This window comes from Maylandia zebra, linkage group LG7 (assembly GCF_041146795.1).
Source record: "Maylandia zebra isolate NMK-2024a linkage group LG7, Mzebra_GT3a, whole genome shotgun sequence".
In the NCBI taxonomy this organism is placed as follows: Eukaryota; Metazoa; Chordata; class Actinopteri; order Cichliformes; family Cichlidae; genus Maylandia; species Maylandia zebra.
The window spans coordinates 67,905,025-67,929,758 of NC_135173.1; the positions used below are offsets into that span (position 1 = coordinate 67,905,025).

Below are 24,734 nucleotides of genomic sequence, written 5' to 3' on the forward strand. Positions count from 1 at the left end.
CTAATAACCCAGTAAAAAAACAAAACATCCTTACTCTGAGTGCATAAAAGTTTAACTGCACATTTAATCCTTGAGATGTCTGATAAGAAAAAAGATTGCAGCGACACTCGAGACGGGGGCGGGGTTTAACAACAGGCGAGTCGTTTATTAGGCTGGGGGAAGGTACAAACAAAGACTACTAAAGCTAAACTGAACTGGAACGAAACTGGGAGAAAATAGATACTAAACGGGACAAAGAACATGAAAAAGACCTGAACACAGGAAACACGTACGCTGGGAAACAAACACAACAGAAGACCCGACAACGACTGACAGAAAACTCCCACACTAAATCCACAGAGAGGAGACGAGGGGAGCGGAAACACAGCCGACTCAAATGAATGTGACTAAACACAACCCACAAGCATCGCAGAAAATCTACTGTTTCTTCTTGAGTGAACCCAGGAAAACTCTGCTGCACTGTACTGTGACACGTGGCTGAGCGTGGATGGTGTCAGGAAGAGGAGCATAAATCTGATGAAGATACAGTGAGAGGTCCAGCTTTGCGCCCTTCTCCTGTGAAATGTTCCCAAAGACTCGCGGTGGCCCAGACTGGACCCTTTGACGGCCTGGTTCTGGCCCGCGGGTTGCATGTTTGACACACCCACCCGTGGAAATGTTAATGCACAGATGCAAAATTCTTCTTCTTCCTTTTTCCTCCCTTACACCTGGACTGCACGAGGATCACCTCCCACTGATTCTCCCTCAGCAAACAGCAGGACGCCGCACGCACAGAATCAAACTTCTTATTTAATCTGCAGATTAAAGTTCTGTTTTTGATTCACTCCAAAGACATAAAATGTGACAGAAGCAAAATCTGATCACAGCATTTGTTGTTAAACGTTTATTCTAATCAAATCAACTTCTTATTCACTTTCTGTTTGAAAAACGCATCTTTGAAATGTCTGCATGTGCATCAAGATGCAGTTTAAAGCTGGAGAGCTGGTTTTAGTCCACAGGTTACAATTCTTAATCCAGATAAGTATAAGTGTCCTCACAGCCATAGACGACCTGTGTGTGTGTGTGTGTGTGTGTGTGCGTGCGTGCGTGCGTGCGTGTGTGTGTGTGTGTGTGTGTGTGTGTGTGTGTGTGTGTGTGTGTGTGTGTGTGTGTGTGTGTGTGTGTGCGTGTGCCTACCGTGGATGAAGCTGCACAGCGTCAGGATGAGCGGGGTGAAGACGCGAGCGTCCATCATCAGCAGCGAGTCTCAGAGAAGCTGAGCGGAGTTCCTCCTGAACCGACGGCAAACACGGAGAGAACGAGAATCAACAGAGGGTTCGCTCTGAGAGGAGACGGGGTTGCTCCTCCCCCCAAAAAGCATCCAAAGGAGTAGATTCAGCAGCCGGAGACACCGAGGAGAGAGAGAGGTCTGTGAGTGTGTGTGTGCACATGTGAGGACAGAAACGTAGAAACAGTCATAAAACTGAGCTTTACAGAACAACACACCTTCATCCACTGCTGGATGTTTACCAGTTTGTAGTGGTTTTTTTTCTTTTTGTTATCTGGGATCTGTATGATGTCATCGATTGGAGATACAGTTGTAGTCAGAAGTTTCCATCCCCTCATCTCAGGCATGCATGCTGGTAATGTTGGGCTTTTAATCATGTCTTTGCACTGTTGTTTTCCCAGGGTGGATGCAGGCTCAGATATATCGTTCATATTTGTAGAAATGTCTCTGAGCAGGCTGCGCCTCGAGCACAGTGTTGTCGCAGCTATGAACATGAACTCAGGCTGATATCTGACTGCTCCTCTTGGCAAAACTGGTGGACTTCATTTAAATTGCTTGGTTTCCTGGGATGGACCACATTCAAAGACACTCTGAAGCTGCGTCGTCCACACCAAAACCAGTTCTGATGTGTATTTGGACTTTTGTCCACACAAAAGCATCACACAGCTTCATCTACACTCACTCAAATCTTTTAATAACAATTCATTTGTGTGACAGCACTCGTTGGATTGACCGGCACTCCGAACAAAGTCCACCCAACTCAGTGAAGGAGAAGTGCAGATTTACACAACTACAGGTTCTTCTGATGTCGCGTCCCTTTGCCGAGGTCTGGAAGAAGTCCAGCCCTGTCACTGTGAAATGAGAGGAAAGCAGTTATGATGTTCAGGAACCAACCAGGATCAAGCTCGCCATGAACAGGAAACTGCAGAAACACCAGAGACAAGATGCATGTTTGGAGGAGTAAAGGTGAAGCTTTCAAAGCTGAAAACACCAACTGTCTGCTCTGTTTGCTGTCAGGGAGTGGACGTTACACTCAGCGATGGAACAATGAGGGACGATGGCTACTTCTCCTCAAATCAGCACATAATAAATAACATTCAGTGTTGTGGCTGAACGGTGCAGCGACACCTCCCAGCCGTGAGCTGGACTCTTCATCGCTCAGCTGTCACACCTCACTGAAACCAAGTCTCAGGGACTGACAGCCCGAGGTCACCTGCAGAGTCCATTCACACTTCTGACTGCAGCGCCATCACAGACACGAAAACTGAGAGACGCTTAAAGAGACGCCTGGAGGAACAAAGTCACAGCCGAGTTCAAATATGTCGCTTTCCTTTACTTCCTGTCATAGATCTCCTGTTCCTGTGGACGATGCTCAGCTTAAATATCGTGAAAGTTTCAAATAAGTGCATCAGGCTACGTACAAGTACTCAAAGTCAGAACCAAAGCTGCAGACCCTCACTTTCTCACAGTTTTTCTCTTTTGGATCTGTGTGATGTCATAAAGAGCCTGGTCCTTTCAGGTACTCGGCAGCGTCACCAAACTGGTGTTCAAATCTTGACCTAAAAGGGGAGGAGCTAAAATTATGGATGTGATTCAAGCAGCCCGCGGTGGCTGACGACCCTGCTGTAAATAAAGATTATTATTGCGGCTGTGTGCAGGGAACTTGGGGTCTCGTTGCCTTGGAAATGGTTCCCTCAAAGACTCGTCTGCAACCACTCACAGTCAGCTGCAGCTCTGGCAACAACACACCCGTCTGCTTTCAGCTTCATATGAAATCTCTTTGTGATAATACAGTAATTATCTGTGATGAATAAGCAAACAATCTCAAATCTGTTGTTGTCCTTTTATACGGAGATTCACATTAACTGCTCAGACCTAGATTAGAAATCTGCTTTTAAATAGGAAAATCACTAGAAACCAGCTGCCAACCAGTTCAGCCTCTGTTGCAAAGACAGGTTCTGCACACATCTGTGCAGACGGACTCCCACAAAGGTGACATCCACAGGCTGGGGGTGTTGCATGCTGAACTTCTGAACAACCGCCAGTAAAATAAATTCAATGCAATGATTTTTACTTCTCATCTAGTCTAACTGAACCGTAACCTTTGACAGCTGGAGGATGTTAAGATCCATGAGGACTGACGGTGGTGCAGGAGCACCAACTACATCCTGCCAGCTTCTCACATGTAAGCACAAGGTGTCCTTTGTCTGCACTGCATGGCATTAAAGATTACACTCCTCACACATGGACACGTGTGAAGGACTTCAAACATATTTAAACCCTGGGTTTTACAGCCAGCATCTAGTGGCTGTTAGCGGTACTGCACACGAACTGCCTTTTATTAAAAGTCATTTTAAATTTCAGCATGTCAACATTTTGTTTACTGTCATGGAAACTCTGAATAAAGAGTCGAGTCCCCAGCGTGAAGGCGTTTCTCCGCTCAGCTGAGCGTGATACAAACTCCTGATTAATTTCCTAATGAGGGCTGAATAATTAGCTCGCTTTCTTAATGACTCTCTCCATTAAAGACAGTGGCTGGCACAGAGAGAAGAGCGACGTCTGCCAAACTAAAGCCAAACTGTGGCCAGGATGATTTTCCTGAGTCTGTTTGAGTTTAGTCAGCCCTGACAGATCCATCGCTGCTGTCACACAACGAGAAGCTTTACGCATGGAGACAAAGACTTAGTCATTCCTCAGGGCTCTGTGATGGGACTTTTTATTATACAGGTTTCCCCCAATACTATAATTCATTATTATCAGGATGTCATTCATTGGCTTCCTGTTAAATCCAGAATTCAAAATCCTGCTCCTCACATACAAGGTCTTAAATAATCAGGCCCCATCTTATCTTAATGACCTTGTAGTACCATATCACCCTATTAGAGCACTTCGCTCTCGCTCTGCAGGCCTACTTGTTGTTCCTAGAGTATTTAAAAGTAGAATGGGAGGCAGAGCCTTCAGTTTTCGTTCCCTTTAACACCAGCTCCGTGTTGTAATCTTTGTTTTGATCCCCGTGTCGGGGCTTCGCTCGGTGCAGAGGTGACTCTCCTGTCAGTAATGAACTTCTCTGCTGCTGTTTCTGAACTTTAAATAAAAGAAACCCATTCCTCTTTAAATAATCACCCAGCTGGGCACAGACTGTGAAGATATGAAAGTTTATCATTGGTCTAGGTAAATCCCCTGGATCAAGCTGTATGCAGCCAGTTAACAGTAAGACACTGAAACACTGATTATTGGTAATATTTCTGGTAATATTTGAGTTTTGCGCAGATGTTTTTAATCCCAGCATCCTCAGCTCAGCAGGCTCGGTGCACTCTGCAGCTTATTACCAGCTCTGCCTACAGCAGAGATGAGCACAAATGCTGTAACACATTCAAAGGAAATGACACGAGGAGCTGAAACAGCTGATCATTACACAGGCCTGGACTGCCACCTAGTGGAGGAAGAGAGAACTGCCTCTCACGACCGTTTGCGAGGAGCTGCAGGCAAAAACATCCTGAAATTTCAGGCTGTTTCACTGCCGTGGAGCCAGCTGGGTTCCAGACTTTTCTCATTTCACACTCATTTAACATCCCTGTGACTCTGGGCCTTACTCCACCTGGCCTCACCTGTGCACCACCTCTATTTTCTATTCCTCTACAGAGACATGGTATGCAGTGGGGACTGTGAGATGTCATGCATGTCTCCTTTTTGAAGTTATTCACTCAGTTTCCAGAACTGAAAAATGAAGCCAATGCTAAAGTGCTAAAAGCTGCAGTTCCTCTAATGTCCACTAGGGGCTCCAGCAGCGAGCCAGGCCCCTGGTCGAGACAACTCTGGCCTCTGTGGGTAGCTCCTCTCTTCATAACTGTGCGGTGGTGAGTCAGCGGTCTGAATGGTGTTTATGCTGAAGGTTTGCATTATTAGGGGCGTGGCCTGACAGGTGGATGGTGGCAGAGGAGGCTGTAATGAAATGCACTGCGTTTATGCTGCTGGAGCATTTTTAGTTAAGTGTAGTGAAAGATGTCTGAGTGAAAGTCGAGATTTATCTGATCTTACTGAACACGGACGCGCTGGAGTTACAGGAAACACCCAAAGTAGTTGAAAGAGCATGTTTAATGTTCACGTTCATGTGTTTCTACAAAGACTTTGTGCTTATTTAACCACCGATGAGCCAGGAAACTAAATCCTGGTCACCCAGTGAGAAAGAAATCATCCATCAGGTGAGAAGGACACACGGCATTTTTCTACTAACACATCCTGTACATCCACAGTGTTTCCTGTCGTTGGCGGTTATTGATCACGACGATGCTGCGGCCAGGCAACGATCAGCTGCCCAGCCTGTCGCTCAGGTAGCTCGACGTCTTGGCGTCCTGCAGCAGCATCTTGGTGATGTCGTGCAGGTTCTGCTGGTACGCCAGCCTGTAGCGGCTGTACACGTCGTCGCAGTAAGTCAGCAGGCGCTTGACGTTGGAGGTGACGCTGCCGGGAGCGCCGTCCAGCCTGAAACACACACACTGCAGGTCAGTCCACGTCAAATTTTGGCTGTTGTCAGGTCGTTTTTCTGTGGTAGGAGTCTTACTTTTTGAAAATGTCCTCAAACAGGGTGGAGGTGAGCGGGCGGTGGCGTTTGAGCTCTTCCAGGTAACCGAAGTCTCCGTTCAGGACGACCTTCTGGTACAGAATCTCCGCCCAGTCCGGACTGTAGCCGTACGCCTCCGACACCACGAACACCTGAGACACAGGAAACACCGTCATGGTGGCTCCGCCGATAGTACGCAACATTAGAACCACCTCCCGAGTCCCGGGATCACATGTGGAGAACAAATCAACAGCTTGAACTTTTCTTCAAGTCCTTAAATTTGAAGCGCCCTGCTTCCAACCAATCAGCTTCAAGAAGTGATGGAGTTGCTGCTTCAGACAGGTGGAGGTTTGTGGAAGGAAGGACAACAGCAACCCACCTGGTAGCACCGCGGCAGCGCCATGGCAGCGCTCAGCAGCTCAGCAGGTCGCAGGTTGATGATGCGCAGGTCTGATCCCTGATTCAGGAAGTGGAGCTGAAGAGCGACCAGCTTAGCTGTGCGGATGCAGCGAGTCGCCTGACGCACACACGAATCCTGACACGCACACACACACACACACACACACACACACACACACACACACACACGCACACACACACGCACACACACACACACACGCACACACACGCACACACACACACACACACACACACACACGCACACACACACACGCACACACACGCACACACACACACGCACACACACGCACACACACACACGCACACACACACACGCACACACACGCACACACACACACACACACGCGCACACGCACACACACACACACACACACACGCACACACACGCACACACACACACACACACACACGCGCACACACGCACACACACGCACACACACACACACACACGCACACACACACACACACACAGTCAGGTCCTCTCAAGACGTTAAAGACAGGAACAGGAAGCTGTGGGAGGAGCTCGGGTACCTTGGAGAAGCTCTCTGCCGCGTCCTTCAGCAGACCCAGCACTTTGGCCAATGAGCTCTTCAGCTCCGGCGTGATGACTGAAACACAGGAAGTAAGAATGGGATCAGACCAGAGGAAAGAACCAATCGTGGAGGCTTTGGTGAGTTTTTGGCGTTGGCCGGCTCTCAGCGGGCGCTCGCTCACCCCAGGCCTGAGACTCGATCATCTTCAGCTGCGTCCTGGCGGCTATTTCGTGGTTTTCTCCGATCTCCCTCCTCATGGTGAAGCACAGTGCCACCATGTTGTACTTCTCGCTGTCTGCGGGGAGGCAGCGCTTTATGTAGTCCAGCAGAGCCGACTTCAGACTGGAGCTCTGCAGCGAGGGAGCGAGCGACAGCGTGAGTTCACTCGACTTATGGACACGCTGCAGGATGTTTCCCCATCCAACTGTTCCAGACCAACAACTCTCTGCAGTGCTCTCACATGTACCCAGGTAGAATCATCAGTAATTAGTTATTATAGACCTGTTTCTACTCTTTCCTGTCACCGCCCTTACAGTGAGAGCCAGTCAGGGTTGTCTATGAAGGTCCTCAGTCGTCCCGCTCATCGTCGTCTGAGGAGCCTGGAGAGAAAAAGCGTCCGGACTTCTTTAAGTTTCCCTCAAGACTTTTTATCCGAGAAGCTTCTTCAGTTCTCAGAGGAACTGTGTCATCTGTGTCCACTGTGAGCGACCATCTTTGAACAGAGGGCGGGGCTTACAACACCAGCTGTCTGCCACCTATAATCCAGTTCTGAGATCCTTCCCAGGAGCCTTAACGCCCACTCACATCCTGGGCCTTCTGACCTCAGTGAGTCACATGATGGGGCCAGGTTTCACCTGAAACCCTGGCTGATTGTGACCCACACCTGTTTTCACACCTCGGCTCGTGTGATTAGGTAGAGGATCAATAGGGGGTCCGTGACCCTCTTGGGGGGACACTCCCACAGGGCTTAAATCTGGGACGGTTTCTCTGTACAGCTTCTCGGATGAAACGTCTCCAAGGAAACTTAAAGTCCGGACGCTCTTCTTTCCAAGGTCCTTAGACCAGTGAGTCAGAACCAATCAGAGCGCAGGAACAGCTCTTACTGAAGTCATCCATGAGCTGAAGCTCAGCAGATTCAGCTGCGCTTCTTCTTGATCTCTGCTGATTTTAATCCTTCGTTGGTTTAACAGGTCAGGTTCTTGATTGGCTCTCACTCGTGTGCAGACTCGCTCGTCTCAGCAGCAAATCTCTGAACTTTCTCTGAGGAACAGGCTGCACGCTGACCTGAGATCAGTTAGAGCTGATCCACATTCAAAAGCAACTCTGTGTGTGTGTGTGTGTGTGTGTGTGTGTGTGTGTGTGTGTGTGTGTGTGTTGACCTGTCCTCTGTCTGTGTCCACCTTCTTCCTCAGCAGCATCTCGAAGCAGTGGTTCTGATGCAGCAGATCGAAGACGTACGTCATCTCGTTATACCTGCCGATACCTGTCAGCAGACGGACCTGCACACACACACACACACACACACACACACACACACACACACACAGGAAAACTTACTTTTTTTCGTCTGTAATCCAACTTTGAACCCAGTAACTGAGTAGAAAGTATCCACGGCTGGTTTGTGTAATGATAGTCACTCAAATCACTCAAGCATTTTTTTCTATCAGCGGGCACGACGTGTACGCACCGGGACGCTACGACGCAGTAATTAACATGCGTGCAGCAGCACCAGCATGAAGGGGAACAGTGGATCTGTGTTTGGGGGCTCACCAGCAGGCTGTAGTGCCCTCCTGGAGCCAGGTAGGTGTGGCTGAGGTGACGGGCGGCTTGGAGCACTCTCACGATCCCCTCCATGTTGCAGGTGAGACTGAAACAGTCGTGCGCCACGATCAGCAGCTCCACAACTACAGGAGACAAAAAGGAAGGGGGCTTGCAGTTCTTTTCAAAATAAGACGCCGAGCCTCGTAAAACCACCTCCCAGCTGGAAATGGAAGAACTTGAAGCATCCTGATCAGACTCTGAAAGTCCAACCGCACATGTGCAAAACTCATCCCACAGTTTTATTATCACAGTTTGTCATATGAAGCTTTTATACTTTGTCACTGTTTATGAGTACGTGTGTAAATGTGCATTAGTGTGCATGACAGGACGAAGCCATAACAAGGTAAACATTAAAATCAAGAACATTTCATGCTTCTTATTCAGAAACCAACACTGTTCATTTGCTTTGTGGCCTCTTGGGGGCAGCAGAACACAACAAAACAGCTCTTTACACTCGAGGTGTATTTGTGTGTGCGCGCATGTGTGTTTGTCGTACTGCAGTTCAGGTCCCTCAGAGGAACAGAGTTGAGGTGCTCCAGCAGTTTGAGTCCCACCAGGTTCGGGTCGTCACATAGTTTGATCAGCTGCACCAGCGCGTCCCTGCCCTCCAACGGTCTGAAAATGTGCTTTTCCACCACTAACACACACACACACACACACACACACACACACACACACACACACACACACACACACACACACACACATTACCTGGATGCTGAGGCCTAACACTGGAGAACTTTTCAAACCTGAGACGTGCTCTCTCACCTGGCTGCAGCTCCTGGGTGGAGGCCAGCAGCGCCTGAACCATAGCGGAGGAAATGAGCTCAGCCACGGCGTCTGCAGACAGACCCTGAGCTTTGACGAAGGCCCGAGCCTTCCTGAAGCGCTCCGGCTGCTCGGACAGCAGCAGCTTCTCCAGCACCGAGCAGGGCTCCTCCCTGCAGATGCTGCTGAAGGAGCACTGCAGCTCCTGAGGAGACGGGGTCGGACACTCCGGTAAACTTCACACAGTTTTATAAAGAAACGAGCAGAGCAGACGGTTCTGCAGGAACGTTATCAAATCACCCGACGGGAGCCGGTTAGATACCTTGGAGAGCTGGTAGAGGCTGAGGACTTGTTTGCAGTAGTTGTTGCCATGGCGGCACTGATCCACCAGTTTCTGGAGCTGGACGGCGACCTCATCTTCGGGGAGGGGGAGCATCACAAAGGAGGACAGGCTGCTGACTGAGGGAGCTGGAAAAGATGGTATTCATACTGTAATTACTGGATTAAAAACAATAACAGTTTCTGCCCAGCGTGTAAACTGCTGCCCGCATCGAGTCCTACGTGTATTTATGAGCTGCTCTGCCACCGACTCGTCTCAGATTTGAACCCTTGTGGTGTGTTCGGGTCAAAAACGACCCCTAGGTGTGTGGCAAACAAGTGTATGGGAATCCTGAGGACAACACAAGGATGGAGAGGATTTCTCATGGCAGTTAAAGGTCAAAGGTCGTTGAGTTCGGTGGCCTCGGGATCTCATCTCTGCCTTTTCTGGATAATGTGGTTCTGCTGGGTTCATCGAGCGACGACCTCCGACTGCACTTCCATGAGCTGAAAGGACGACACCACAGATGGAAGCAGCAGGAAGTGGAGCTGCCGTTCCTCCACAGCTGAGGTGGTTCGGGGATCTGACCGACATGTGTCCTGGATGAACCTAGGTCAGGTGTTTTTGGGGCATGTCCAACCAGGAGGAGAGCAGCACAGACCCAGGACAGAAACACAACATTACCAAGCTGGGAGAGGGTCGCGTGGGTGGTTACCGTTACTGCTGACCCCAAAGACAAAGACTTGGACAGATGGGAGAAGATGGACGGATGCATGTTGTCCTATTACACGAGTAGTTGGAATGCAGTTGAGAAAAATAAATATACAGCATCAAAAGCTTCAATATTTTCTGCTTAATTAAAAAAATCTGTTTTCTGGAAGTTCTGCTCGGAGGATATGTGCTTTATGTGAACTGAAGGTCAGAGGTCACTTACAGCTCGTGATGCTTGCCCTCGCGGGAGCTTCAGAGTCGTCCTCCGGCGGTTCGTCGCTCAGCTCTCCGGATGCCAGGCCTCGGCAGCGCAGCACCAGCCACACGTCCGGGTGGTACAGGGAGAAATAACGGCACACCCGGCTGGCTTCATGGATGCTGCCGTCGTCTAACAGCTGACCAATCAGAGCGGCCAGAACGCTCCTCTCCTCTGGACTCAGCGCCGACTCAGCATTAGGCTCCTCCTGCTCGTCGGAGGGACCGGGCAGTCCCTCCAGCGCGAGGTACCCCTCTGTGTTCAGCTGAGTTATGTTGGAGAAGGAGAACTCCTTCATCAGCGCCTTGTGCGTGTTCATTTCAGGGTTGACGGCCGGCGGCGGCAGGTTAAAGACGCTCTCCTTCTCCATGGCGACGGTAAGGATGCGTCTGCGGATCCGGCTGAGCCACTGCTCTTTCTCCAGGCTCTCCAGTTTGTCCACGGGAGCCGGGGTGATCCGGGAGAGCCAGTGGGCGGTGAGCCCGAGCAGCAGGCAGTGCTCCTGGATGTCCAGCAGGTCCTCTGGAGCCTCCAGAGACCCTGGAGCGCCGGCCTCAGCCTGCGACAGGAAGAACTGGGAGGCGGGGTCTGGATCGGTGGCGTCGGCCTCCAGCTGCTCGTGACATTTCTTCCAGAAGCCGGCGCGGGTCTCGAATCTGCCCCACTGCCGCTTGGACCTCTGAGAGCTCACCTCCTGAAGGAGCTGAAGGAGAACCGAGGGAAGCTGCTGTTAACTTTAAAGGGAAGCGTCTCAGATTCCTCAGCCACACAGCACAAAGACTTTATACTGGGTAAACTGGGCCCCATTTACAACAAACCAAACAGAGGAAATAGAGCTCGACTCTCAGTGGTGTGCAGGACCTCTCGTCTTCTGTGTCAGTAAATCAGTTTTTGAGACGTCACAGATAAATGATAGATTTTAAAGCATGCACGAAGAAGACCGAGTGTGCAGGTGAGTCGCACCTGGCTGAGCAGCAGACGGTGCACGGGCAGGCCGGCCAGCTGGGCCACCTGTCGCGCCTGGCTGTAGCACCCCCTCGCTTGCAGAGCGTCTACGGTCGCCTGGAACTCCTCCTGCTGGACGGAGGGAGAACTGCTCTGCAGGAGCCTGGGAGATATGCTGACCTCTGACCCCTGAAGCAACTGACTCAGCTGGTTCAGCTTCCTGAAATCTGGACCTTCAAATGAAAGAGAAAATGAGAAACTCAGGTTCTTCCAGAGAGTTGATGAAGCGGGTAGCTGCAGACCGTCGGGCACAGCTCACCGTTGGATTTGAGGAGTTTGTCGACGTCGGCAAGGAGCTGCAGCAGCCGGTGGATGTCGTACTGCGAGGAGCAGCGCTGCAGCATCGTGAGGAGCAGCACCGAGGCCTGGCTCTCAACCCACTGCAGAGGGAGGCCACCAGGGGGCGCAGGACCACCGTTTCTCAGCTACATAAGGAGAGAGGCAGATTAGAGACCCTTTGTTTAAAAAGCTGCTGGGTCGGGCTTCTGTCCCTGAATGACCCATCAGTTCAGAGCAATAATCACCAGCATCTACTGGAACAGCAGCAAGTGTGAGAAATCAGTTTGTAAGTAGCTGACAAATGTGACGTAGACAGAGTAAAAGTTAAAAACAGAAGCTCAGTTCTCGTGGTCGCTAACAGATGATGAGGAAAAACATGCGTTCAGGTAAACTAAAGGACGGATGGACTGATGAGGAAGGCCTGTCTTTGTCTTTTGTGTCGGGCACTGGAGCAGTCGGCCGGACTCACAGCGATGAGGGTCCGTTGGAAGTCCAGCAGCTTCGACTTGGCCTCAGCGAAGTTTCTGTAGTCGCAGCACAGCTCAAACATCCTGAGCACCAACACCAGAGGACAGTCCTGAGAGTCAGACGGAAAAACAACGAGTTTGTGTTTCAAGCTGATGCGACGAAGTGTTGAACGTTGACCACAACTGCAGCGGTCAGACCAATGGTGACTGAGGCGTGTTTTTACCTTCTGGAAGAGCTCGAAGCCTCGCAGGAGGGGCCTCACGAGGCTCCGGCCCAGGAGCGTCTTCCAGATGATGGAAAGGTCGTGCACGGTCCATTCGTGATGCTGCGGCGCCTGAGCCAGGTGGGAGGTGGCTTCCTTGGCGGTGACATCATCGACAGAGGTCAGCACCCACACACAAAGGCACGGCAGCAGCTCTGCTCCCTGAAAACATCAGGTTTCAAACATGTTTGTACTGCGGTACATGCATCACAGAGGAGCCTGTACAGGTGAAGGTGCAAACAGCACTCTCTCTGAGCACTTGCTCAAGTTTTACGCAACTTGTTTTCCACTGTTCATGCTCCACTGGATGCATCAGAGAGTAACTTGCTCCGATGTATCGTAGCACAGATCAAACCACCAACCTACCGATTAGCAAACGGCCTGCTCTACCTCCTGAGCTGAGCCCTGTAACTTTGATAATGACTGGAAAGGATAGCTGGGTGTGTTTCGCTCCCTTACCTGCATGCAGGCAGCCAGTACCGCCAGCGTCGGGCAGCGCTGCACCAGCGCCTCCTGCAGGAGGTATCTGCAGGGTGCCGGCTCCTCCTGGCTCTGCAGGAGCACCTGGAACATCTCCCCAGGGCGCTCCGGGCTCCCTGAGACCGCCTCCTCAGTTCTCAGAACCGAATGCTGCTCATCAGAGTCGCAGCTCTTCCGCTTACAGTAAACCTGCAGGTCCTGAAACGCCAAGCTCAGGTGGGCCTGGAGGGTGGGGCCAAACTGAGCTGCCAGCGACCTCACCTGGAGGAAGAACCAGACGTAGATGTTTGAGAGAGATTAATGTTTATGAACCTGCAGGGCCAGGCTGACCGTGCAGAGGGTACTGCTCTGTGTGTGTGTGTGTGTGTGTGTGTGTGTGTGTGTGTGTGTGTGTGTGTGTGTGTGTGTGTGTACCTGCTGAGGCGGGAAGTTGTGCAGTTGGACAAATAACAGGAAGTGGATGAACTGTCCGTCATGGGCACAGTGGGCGGGGTAAACGGAGCTCAGCTGCAGGTTGTGGAGCTGACAGAACTGAACGGCCAGCGCCCACTCCTGAGCCGCCTCGTACGACGACCTGACACACACACACACACACAGAAACCTCAGCCTGTGTTTAAGGTGTATGAAGTGCCCATTTAACCTTTACACAAAAACAGGAAGCAAGCCTTGTACTTCCTGTTTAAAAAATACTTCAATAACACAATAAAAGTCTATTTCAGACATTTCCGAGCTGCAGAGCACGTCACACTACAATGCATCAACGAGGCGGGGCTGACCTGCTGATGCCTCTCTGCTCCAAACTGTCTGTTACTGCAGCTTCCAGGTAACCAATCAGCTCCTCTGCTGCTCCAGGCTCCGCCTCCACCAGTTTCACACCTTTAGACACTTAATGAGACAGCAGAGGGGAAATGTAAAAGCAAACACCTGCAGTTCCTCTAATGTCCAGCAGAGGCGCCACAGTGAGTCCATGTTCAAACTACAGCCTGATAGAAAAAGCTCATTTTCCCCCATTTGAAGGCATCGGGCTACTTCCTGTTCACCTCTCAGTTTCCTTCCTGCTCAGTCAGCATTTTGCAGGTTAAACTCAACTGTGTGTGTGTGTGTGTGTGTGTGTTTGTGTGCGTGTGAGTGTGTGTGTGTGTGTGTGTGTGTGTGTGTGTGTGTGTGTGTGTGTGTGTGTGTGAGTGTGTGTGTGTGTACCCAGAGTGTGCAGATGCTGTGTCGGGCTGCTGTGTGTGTTGCGTTGGTTCCAGTGCTGCAGGATTGCGTTCATGGCTCTGATGTCGACCCTCAGCTTGAGGCTGCAGACTCCCAGCAGCTCACAGAAACAAACGGCGGCCGACGCCACAGACGGCGCATTGAAACGCTGCAGGGCCGACCTGGACGCTCGCCGCGAGGCCTCCTGCAGCCTGGGACACATGACGCTGATGCTTAGCAGAAGGACGATGTTCCTGCGTGGTGTCCTCGCACCATTACACTTTCCTCACAGAAGCTCTGAAACGAGGGTGCGGTACTCACGTTAGCCTGACGTCCCCGCTGCCGCTAAGCTGCTGGACGAGGAAGGTGGCGTAGGCGAAAGATGGCCGACCGTGGTGGAGGAAGTAGAGATAGTCCAGATTCTCTTTTAGAGCGAACCTTTGGACCAGGTGAGGGCTGGAGAAGTGAGGCAGCTCTGATGTTTCTGTGGAGAATCATCACAAACAGGAACATTTAAAATCTTACAACATGTCAAACGTCTTCAGCTCATCCTCCGCCACATGCACCGCCTTCACGACCTCTGCTCCTTGCAGCTTCACCTTTTCACCTGTCTCCCTTCCTCTACAGCACCTCCCCCTCTGCAGGGTATCTTTTACCTGCTTCCTACTCTCACCACAGATCACAGTCACACTCAATTTAAAGAAAACATCTGTTTTCTGCTTCTCAGTTTCCAAAGTTCAGAGGTTTTTGGTGGTGGGGCTTCCTGTCACCACCTGAGCCGTGACCTTCGTGCTGGCTTTCGGGTCTTACCTGTGGAGTTGAGGGTGTTTGCTGCCTGCCAGCCAAACAGCCTGGACGGGTCCAGAGGGTGGAGGGACTGGAAGGAAACACCAACGGGCCATCAGAATACCGACAATAACGAGGTGAATACTAATGAGCTGGCAGGTGACGGGTGGGTGTTTACCTGCAGCAGGTGGTACACGGAGATGTCGGAGGGCGGGCCGTTTCCTCGGGGGACGGCAGGGAACAGGGCGGCCCTCAGTTTGGGATGTGGGGCCAGCGCCATCTTCAGCAGCTGTGGGTCGACCGTCCTCTCTGACCTGCCTGACCTTTGACCCTGAGCCATCACCTGAAAGCACGGCGAGGAAACACTTCATCCTCCACCCTTCTTCATGTTTAACACCTGTCAGGGTTTTGTTTCCACACAGAGCAGCAGCTTCCTGACAGGAGCAGAGTTTACCTGGTCAATTCCTCCGGGGGCGAACATGATGGCGGCCAGCGTCAGCAGACTGTGACCCTCTAACAGCAGACTGCTGAGAGACGCCTGGCTGCCAGGTAATAACACCTGAGCACTGGTTAGACTGGCCTGGAACACCAGTCCTGGATCTGCAGCAGAGAACGAGGACAAAGCACGATGAAGAAAGGATTGAGGAGCGAGGAGGACGAGGAACGCGCTCAAACTGAGAGCGCAGAGTTCGGTTCCCACCTGACAGATCTCTGGTGATCTCCTGGATCCGCACCAGCATCTCGAACCAGGGCTGTCGCTCAGAGAGGCTCTGACTGCTCAGGAGGGAGCAGTTTCTGGGGGTCAGTCTGTGGACAGGAGGCCAGAGCTCATAATGGGGTCACCATAAGGTCGACCCAACAACAACACATACGGAGACAAACCCAGCAGTCATGTGACCCCCTATGAGTTTGGCAACAGTGAGAAGGAAAAACTCCCTTTTAACAGGAAGAAACCTCAGACAGAAGCAGGCTCAGGGAGGGGCGGGGCCATCATCAGCACTTACATCACATCATATCACACACCTGTAGTGCTCCAGGTAGGTGTAGAGCAGGTACTGAAGGTTGTGCTCCAGACAGAAGGTAATAAAGACGCCGTGGAGGTCGAGCCCGAGGGGTGAGCGGTACTGAGGGATGGGAGGAGAAGAAGACATCACGCCTCCACCCTGAGCCAACCTCCACAGCAGCTGCTCCAGGTGTGCCAGCTCGTCCGGGATGAACACGCCTCTCCTGCAGGAAATAAAACCCTGTGGTTATTTTCTTGCACCGTGCCAGCTGCACAGCTGATATGCTGGTTGGTATCAGGCTAAACTGGAGACGGTGGGCGTGCGGTGTCCCGGTGTACACGGGAGCTTCTGGTCACGTCTGTGTGGTCAGAGTTTGGTCTTTTGGATGCAGGTGACCTCATTGCTGCTCACAGTGGAGCTGTGATGAACCAGGACACCTGTGCACAAACGTCTGTGTTTGTACCTGGCCAGCAGGTCCAGGATGTTCTCCCTCATGTAGCTGCTGCAGGCCGTGCTGTCGTTCACCAGTTCTGGGGTTAAGTCCGGCCACCGGGGGGTGCCAGAGGTCTCCGTATTCTGGATCCAGTCGACCACGCGGCGCTGGTCGTGCAGGGCGGTCAGATAACGCCACAGCACTGAAGCGTCGCAGGCTCTGAGCTCTAACGGAGAAAAGGAGGTTAACACTGAACGGAGACTTATTAGAATCTGACCCCGACCCGGGTTCTACCTGCGTGCTGCAGTCTGGACAGGAGGACGGCTGTCCGGCAGCTCTGGTCCCAGTTCTTCACCCAGTCCAGTCTCAGTGTCCTCCAGAGACCCCCCCGCTCCTCCTCCTCGTCTTCCCGAGGCCTCCTCTGCACCTCCAGCTCTTTCAGAACCTCCTCACCGCCTCCCTCCTTACGAGCCATCCGAACAGTCCCGGAAAGTTTTTGGATTCTCAAAGTCAAAAACAAAGAGTTTGTGTTTACTCAGAGGTTTAACGTCTGAAAGAGTCGAGGGGCGGGTTAGAGGAGATAAAGAGAGAATTCGGAGGGTTCAGAGGAGGGCAGGTAACAAAAACAGAGCCGAAACAAAGCAGCTGAGAGCAGGATGGGGATGTTTGTAAGATGAAACAGGAGGCTGAGGAGGAAGCTGAGGAGAATTAATGTCTGTTCGTCCTTCATAACCATGGTGGGAGGAAGCAGAGTCAGAGCATTTATAATGCAACTACCTGACCAATAATATGGCTGCTGTGAGGTTACCGTGCCAACAGACTGTCCAGTCAAATTATAGCATTGTGATTGGATGTCACAGATTAGCAGGTGTCTGTGTGATGCTCGCAGTCTGCTGGCTCCACAAACAAACATGGCGGTTAAACATGAAGCTTTAAAACCAGCTGATTGCCTGACGGTGAATGTGCCATTTTCCATTTACAGTTTATGCATCTACACGACAGCAAAGACCTCCGAGGAATATTCAGACCTGATTTTCCATAAATGTGTTCACAGTGTTTGAGATCAAATGTGAAATAATGTAATATTTGACTGCTTTATGATGACTGGTATGATGAAGCCCATCAGCCAACGTGGATGTTTTTACTGATGGAAGCTGATAGAGCAGAAACTTTGTGTATTTTTCAGTTAGAAGTAAACTAGGCTTTCAGCGTGACCACAGTCACATCACAGACTGTGGAAAAGTCTGAAACTCCTCACATTAGTCCCACCTGTAGGATGGAGCCCTTACACATCTTACCCAGGTGTTACCTATGACTAGGGCTGCCACGATTAGTCGACTAGTCACGACTACGTCGACTATCAGAATCGTCGACGACTGATTTAATAGTCGACGCGTCGTTTGAAGCTTTGTAAGATCACAAAAGCCGCAGGAATAAGTAGCAGGATTTAAGAGTGTAATAACGGACTGAAACAGAAGATGGCAGCACTGCATGTACAAGGATGCCAGCTGCCGTTAAACCCCGAAGAAGAAGAAGCTGTGTCCCAGAATTCATAGCGGTGGCCCAGCGCAGTTTCCAACAATGGCGGCAGCTAGTTAGTTTTAATATTACTCTTATTATTCTTTCTGGGTCACAAAATAAACGTTTAACATATTTTCAGGGAGAATGTAGCTGTGCAAACCTCAAATATCTGCTCAGTTTATCAGGACACCACATATTTTCAAAAGCGCTCCGACGTTTTCGGAGACGTCTGTTACCCACTAGCTCGATAGCTAGCCGGGAGCTAGGCTAACTAGAGCCGTGAGAACACCGGACTCCCGGCTTCAAACCCACCGCCGTCTTTCTCTCTCAGGTTAAACATGATATATGAGTCACTTAGATAACTTAAAAATGTTATTGTTTGGCTTTTTTTTCAGTATTTTATTTGTTCCTGAGTAAATCGGTTTGGCTGAGATTAAAGTTATAGTTTTTACACAGCTGAATAAATGTCAAGCAGACAGCTGATCATCAGAAGTGTGAGATGCTGGAGAATTTACTCCGGTGTCCTGTTATAGTTTAGATAGCAAGGAGTTTATTAAACTTCACCGAAACAATCTGCAAATTTCATTAAAATTTAATAAACTATCATCTTGTCTTTATTTTTAGTTAGCACATACCTTAAACACTTAAAGCTGTAAGCTAATGATAAGAGCAGATGCTGCTGGTGCAATAAGCTGTACGTTTACGTCCAATGGATGATGATCTGACTAGTCGACTATCAAAATAGTCACAGCCCTACCTATGACCCTGAAAAAGCTCAGGATTTAGCTGTAAGCTGTAACATCTGTGCAGCATACTAACTACTAGGTCGGCTTCCAGAAGCTGACCAATCAGAAAGAAGCAGGTTTTTGGGTGGGCGGTGCATAAAGAGACAGGAGCTAACACGTCCACAACACAGACGTCTGCAGTGTGACAGAGAGCCACTCTGATTGGTGGAACTCTGTGCTGTGGATTCAGCAAGCAGCTGTTTACCCTTGATGCGAGGTACTTCCTGTGCAGCGGACAGCCGGCCGCGACCCCAGCTTCTCCATCTCCCCGATGAACTCGACACTCTCCTTCTCTTCCTCTGGGAAGTAACTCCGACTGGACAGCTCATCCACCTGTGCAACAAGTAGGAACAGTTTAGAGGTCGGACGGGGATGAACGTAAACATTCACAGAAACAAACGGAGAGCATGCTTCAAAGTAAAATAGCGGGAAACACGCCACACTCACCATCAGCTCCCTCAGCTCCTTGTCATCCGTGTGGAGGCAGATAAGGTGGAGCTGCTGCTTCACACTGAAACCCTGCAAACCCAAACACAGACCGCTCAGCCTCGACGCAAAAAGGATCGACGAATCGGCTCGCAGAGCCGGGGTCCAGGCCCCGCTCCGTTTGAGACTGTGGACTCAGAGTCTCTGTGACATCATACAGATCCCAGAGCAGATAAACTGGCCCACAGGCTTTACTCCTACACCCGCGGCCACATTATTAGAAACGTTGGTCGTGTTTGCTCGAACAGGAGATAAAAAACAATCGGTACTTTTGTCTTTACTTCTCTTCTATGAGGCTCATCTTTGCTCTTTTCCTGATAACCTGTAGTTGAACATGTGTGATGTCAGCTGCTCTCACCATGTTGGCGAGGAGCGTGTTGGCGGTCTGCAGGTCTCGGCGCCGCAGGCAGGAGGAAACTTGCCGCAGACCCTCCCTCCTCAGAGCCGGCAGGTGACATTCGGGCCGGTTCTGCCTCCGCAGGACTGCCTGAGCTCTTGGGATCTGATTGGTCAGGATGGACTGATGGACCACTTCCTGCACCATGAACACAGAACAACACTTTTCAGATTTTCACACATTTTTTTAGCATCACAGGAAGGTTACTGCGGTTATGGGACCAAAGAAAAACGTCTAAATCTGACCTCTGCGGAGAGCTGCTCCCACTCGTCCCGCTGAGCCTCCTCCTCGGCCGGAGCCGCAGCTCTGGTAGCCGACACATCGGGCCCTGCAGCCCAGGGGAATCTCTTCATGTAGCTCCTCAGCTCGGCGACGTATCGATCCAGAACGTTCATGCAGCTCTGCACGCCCGAGTCCTCGTCTGCAGACGCAGCAGAGCAGCGTCAACTCGGACACTTGTATTAATGCTCTGTGTGTGTGTGTGTGTGCTTGTTCTCTTACGGTGTGTGTTGGACAGCACGGAGCGGATCTGCGTGTTCACGAAGCTCAGGGTGATGTTGAGCAGCTGCTCGGAGAACTGTCGGCTCTGAGCTTCGCTGTTCGAGTCTCTGACGGCCGAACACAGCAGGTCTAAGGCGGGACACAGCTCCTGCACTCCTGCAGGGGCGACGGCTCGTTACACACACGATATCACAAAAAAATAAGAAATCAGGAAGGGGACAGATATTTGTATCACAGCAGTTTACCTCTAAGATTATGTGTTTTCTGATGTTACAGACTGAACGATGCTTTGTGCTGTTGCTTCGTGTAATAAGCACCAACAAACTCTTTCCTGAACTCGTTTCAGGGAAAGTTGTTTTGGAAGATTTGCATTCAACGGCATCCACGTGCATCTGCGAGCAGTTTGCACGCTTCTCTGCTTGTGATCTAAAACGTGTGCTTGTAACGTGGCGTGCACGTACTGTCTGTGAGGCTCAGCGTGGAGGCGGCGGGCTGATCAGCAGAGCTGAACGCTGCCGCCGGAGGGTTCAGGACGTTTTCTTTGCTCTTCAGGTAGAAATCGACCGTGTCCAGCTGACGGTTCTTCAGTCCAGTCTGTGCAACAACAAAGAAGACAAACTGTTTGATGCAAATGTCATAAACAGTGGAAACAAAGTAGAATTTGTTTTTACTTTTCTTAATGAATAGATAACAGAGTTTTTTGTTTCAGGATTTTCTCTCTCACAGAACCATCAAAGATCTCAAAAATGTTTTCCTGTGATCAGAACGAGGTTTAATTAGATATACAGCTGTTTGCTACCTGCAGGGCGTGGATGGGGATGGAGCAGCGCCCCCAGCTGTTCAGGTGGCAGACTGCGTCCACTGTCGCCGCGCTGCCGAACAACATCAACCGGCTGAGCAAGTCCTGCTGCGATACGGAGAACAGGACCTGGAACACACCGGCCTCTGACACACACACACACACACACACACACACACACACACACACACACACACACACACACACACACAGGATGTGAGGTTACTGGAGGCGGGGCTTGCTGATTTGATGCGGTTCCTGCCGTCTTTCCTTTCTTTCACAGAAACACGAGCTGTCAGGTGATCGCGCTGCTTCGACACAAACTGCAAGTTTTTGAAAATTACTTGGACAAAAAACCAAGTTGGATTCATTTGTGCAGAGTAACCGTGTGAACCTTTGGCGCCCTGTCGGGCTGCTGAGGCCATCACAGCAACAGTGACCTGGAGCGCGGCGACTTACTCTTCAGCAGCAGCCGATGCTGCCGCTCTCCACAGCGCTGGACCGGCGCTGCCTCGCCCGCCGCCTGGTGGTATCTCACGTTCCCGTACTTCATATCCCACAATGCAACTGTGGTCTGTTGGTTTCCCGGGCGGACGAAGGTCAGCAGAGCGGAGAACTCAGAGACGGTGAGCTGAGATGAAGCGGACGATTCGGGGACGGCGAAAGTGACGGTCATCCCCCCCGGAGGCACTCTGCTGTGGGACGAGGATGGAGCCAGGTGGGAGTCCAGGTGGGGGAGGGAGGAGAACCAAGAGGAGGTCCTGGGAGGCTGAGATGAAGAGAAGCAGGAGGAGGAGGAAGGAGCAGTGGCCTGTTTTGCTCTGCTGTACATGGAGTTGAGACGAGCCTCCCAGGAGCTGGAGTTGAGGTCAGAGGTGAAAGGTCAGAGGTGGACCTTTCTCTTCTTAAAATAAATAACTATTTTAACAAACAAAAATCAAGAAAGTTTCGGTCACAGCTCATAAATCCAGACGCTCCGCAGCTTACCGGTCGGTGCTGAAGGTCGCTCCCAGGGCTGAGACGCTGAAGCTGGAGCTCGACAGGCTGTCCTGGTCTCTGGGGTGCTGCGGCTGAAGAGGGGGGCGTGACCGAGGGGCGGCGCACAGCAGGTGGTCCGGAAACATCCTGAAAGACAGATCATGACTCTGAAGTTTGCTCTGTGCCGTCTCTGCAGTGCAGAGCGGGATTAGCTCGCAGACGAGTCGGCGCCATTAGATTTTCCCTGTTTGATGCAGTTAATCGGTTTAATATTCCTCCAGCTGAGCCGGGAACCTCACGCACAGGATCAGAGCGCCGCAGACGAATCCACCCCGCCCTCGCCGTTTCTGCTTCTGTCACCATTCTGAGAATCTTTTCAGCACTTTATGGCTTTAATGTGACGCTTTTCACCTGAATCCCCACAAACAGACTCTAACACAGACACTACTCATCGAGATGCCTTCTACGTCATTGCACTGACTTTATACCTGAAGTAGTGGTTGAGGTCGACGGCGATGGCGGCGTGGGACTGAGTGACGGCCACGGCTGTGCTCAGATCAGCCGACACCTGGAGGAGGCAGAAGGAGGCAGAGGAGGAGAAGGGGAAAGAGGTGAGCTCGTCCTCTGCTGGGCTGGAGCTCAGGTAGGCGGGCAGGCTAACGCTGGCCAGCAGAGTGCCATCAGAGACGCTGCACACAGCTGGAGGGGGTGGAGTTAAAGAAAAGGATGTATGGACAAAAACGAGGCGCTTTATTTCATGCATTCATGAAAGTTACACTGCAAACAATTTGAGAGGAATGTATTTAAATGCTTCATAAAAAGGAGAACTCCATCATCGATACACATCCCTCTTTCCTGTCTCTTAACTAAAGGGACGCTCTCTTGGACGTGTGCAGAGGACGGAGAGTGGATGATGAAGATGGAGCTGCCAGGCAGGAGGAAAACAGGAAGGCCTCAGAAGAGGTTCGTGGATGCAGCAAAGGAGGACGTGGTACTGGGATGGACCATAACAGCAGCAGCTGCAGGAAGAAATCACCCAGCGATGTCTGTTTTCATGAATTATGTTATTGTTGGGGGATCATCTGCAGGACTTCCACCGCCCGTCAGTGCACATTTGCCCTGATCTCGTGCTATGATGCACTTACTGGTGTTGTGACCTTCTGCACACTGTTACTCGTGCTGACCTGTTTAGGACGGTGTGTGAGTCATGAGCCATGTTCTCAGTGTGTAGCAGTGAGACCGTGAAGGATACATATGAGTCCAGTGGAGCTGAGGGCAAACAGGGTTTCCATGGAGACGCAGTGATGGACAGCAGAGCACGAGACGCTGTCGGCCAGCTCGACTCTGCAGCAGGATAACGTCTGAGGCTCCTCCTCCTCCTGCTGCCACTGTAGCTGCAGCAGCCAATCAGAGTTCAGCAGAGCGCAGCAGCGGGCAGTCACAAAGGACAACACCTGCACCGCCTGCAGCTCGCTCACACCTGGGAGCAAACACTCGGTCAGCTAATGCGACACGTTAATAGCCGCGGGTGGTCTAGACGGTTTTGGTACTCACTGGGGTCCTGGTCTCTGATGGTCTGCAGCAGGCGGTCTGCAGGATACTCACACACACAGAGAACGGAGGTGAAGGCCGACCGCTCAGCCCTGACCTCCAGCAGCTTCAGGTCACCCTGAGATCCCACAGCCAGCAGCCTGAAGCCGCCGACTCCCCGAGAGTGGACGGACACCTCCTCCCACGAAAAACTGTGAGCAGAAAGAAACTTTTAGAAAATCTGCTTGTTTACCTGCAGTCCTGGGCAGCCCTCACTAACCGACACAGCACAGGGAGGACGTCTGCTGACCTCCAGCTGCAGTATCAGCTGTCTTTGGAGGCATTTTACTGGCTTTTTGTCTCCGTTTGTGCAGCTGCACTCCACAGAGAGCCACGCACTGCAGTGCTTCAGCATACAAACACATGTTGGTGTTTTAGTAATACATGCATTTATTTTCAGCCCATTTTCTTATTGTGTGTGTGTCACATTACCCAAATCATGTAGATATTTTAGCAAACATCAAATAGTCAGAAATCACAGTTAAATGTTAGCTGGACAGTGCCAGGAGGAGCTCTGTTTGATGGCTTCTAGTTTAAACAGAGGATGTCTCAGATCCAACGCATTTTAATGTTAAACCAGTTACTCGGAGATTATTCAGCGTTATCACAGTCACTATCTGTGCGGTTCCTGCTGACTCACTCTCGGTAGCTGCCCTCCACTGCAGCCGGAGAAGCGTCTCTGTCCGCCGGGTCCCACACCACCAGCTGCCCCCGGACCCCCAGACATCCGAGCAGGGAGCCTCCAGGAGCAAGCTCGGCTTTCCGTACGTCCGCTACATCACCACAGTGCTGATTTTCCGGGATCACAGCTACCTCCGTGGATCCAGCCTGCAGCCGCTGATCCGCTTCCAACATCTTCGCGAGGTGAACCGGGACCGGAGAAACCGGATTAAAGGTCTAACTGTGAGCTAAGAAGACATTTTAGTTTCAAAAGAAGAATAAATCTGCTGTCGAAGCTCTTTGGACACTTCCTTTTCTCATGTAAACAGCTGCTCTGTTTCAGTTGTCACGTGTGCTGCCTCTACTGTCAGCTGACCTCCGCGGAAACTAATGCGCAATAACGTCATCGTGGATCGATTGCTTTTCCCTGGACCCAGCTCTAGAAAG

At 51.1% G+C, this 24,734-nt stretch overlaps 2 protein-coding genes across 2 annotated transcripts in view; both read right to left on the bottom strand.

Moving 5' to 3' along the window:
- The window catches only part of LOC101470212 (neuronal acetylcholine receptor subunit alpha-7), a 61,294-nt gene extending 58,737 nt beyond the window's left edge, over positions 1–2,557 (bottom strand). Inside the window, exon 1 of the mRNA XM_004572670.6 lies at positions 1,177–2,557. Within this exon, the coding sequence (XP_004572727.1) occupies positions 1,177–1,234 (58 nt within the window). The 5' untranslated portion in view covers positions 1,235–2,557. The remainder of the gene's footprint in view (positions 1–1,176) is intronic.
- Positions 2,558–5,344: 2,787 nt separating this feature from the next.
- On the bottom strand, positions 5,345–24,631 carry spg11 (SPG11 vesicle trafficking associated, spatacsin). Its single transcript, XM_024803048.2, has 40 exons — positions 24,268–24,631; positions 23,592–23,779; positions 23,290–23,517; positions 22,526–22,736; positions 22,047–22,184; positions 21,519–21,916; positions 21,060–21,205; positions 20,722–20,854; positions 20,261–20,416; positions 20,005–20,180; positions 19,721–19,897; positions 19,324–19,395; positions 19,082–19,209; positions 16,865–17,073; positions 16,601–16,796; positions 16,157–16,360; positions 15,834–15,940; positions 15,588–15,733; positions 15,312–15,476; positions 15,158–15,224; positions 14,669–14,831; positions 14,351–14,559; positions 13,927–14,035; positions 13,565–13,724; positions 13,130–13,411; positions 12,632–12,832; positions 12,410–12,517; positions 11,921–12,086; positions 11,620–11,834; positions 10,624–11,359; positions 9,693–9,838; positions 9,371–9,575; positions 9,099–9,239; positions 8,552–8,685; positions 8,161–8,280; positions 6,963–7,131; positions 6,780–6,856; positions 6,208–6,363; positions 5,829–5,980; positions 5,345–5,749 (listed from the first exon to the last, which is right to left on the bottom strand). The coding sequence occupies exons 1-40, from the start codon at positions 24,480–24,482 to the stop codon at positions 5,575–5,577; spliced, it is 7,284 nt and encodes a 2,427-aa protein (XP_024658816.2). The 5' UTR covers positions 24,483–24,631; the 3' UTR covers positions 5,345–5,574.
- Positions 24,632–24,734: the final 103 nt, after the last annotated feature.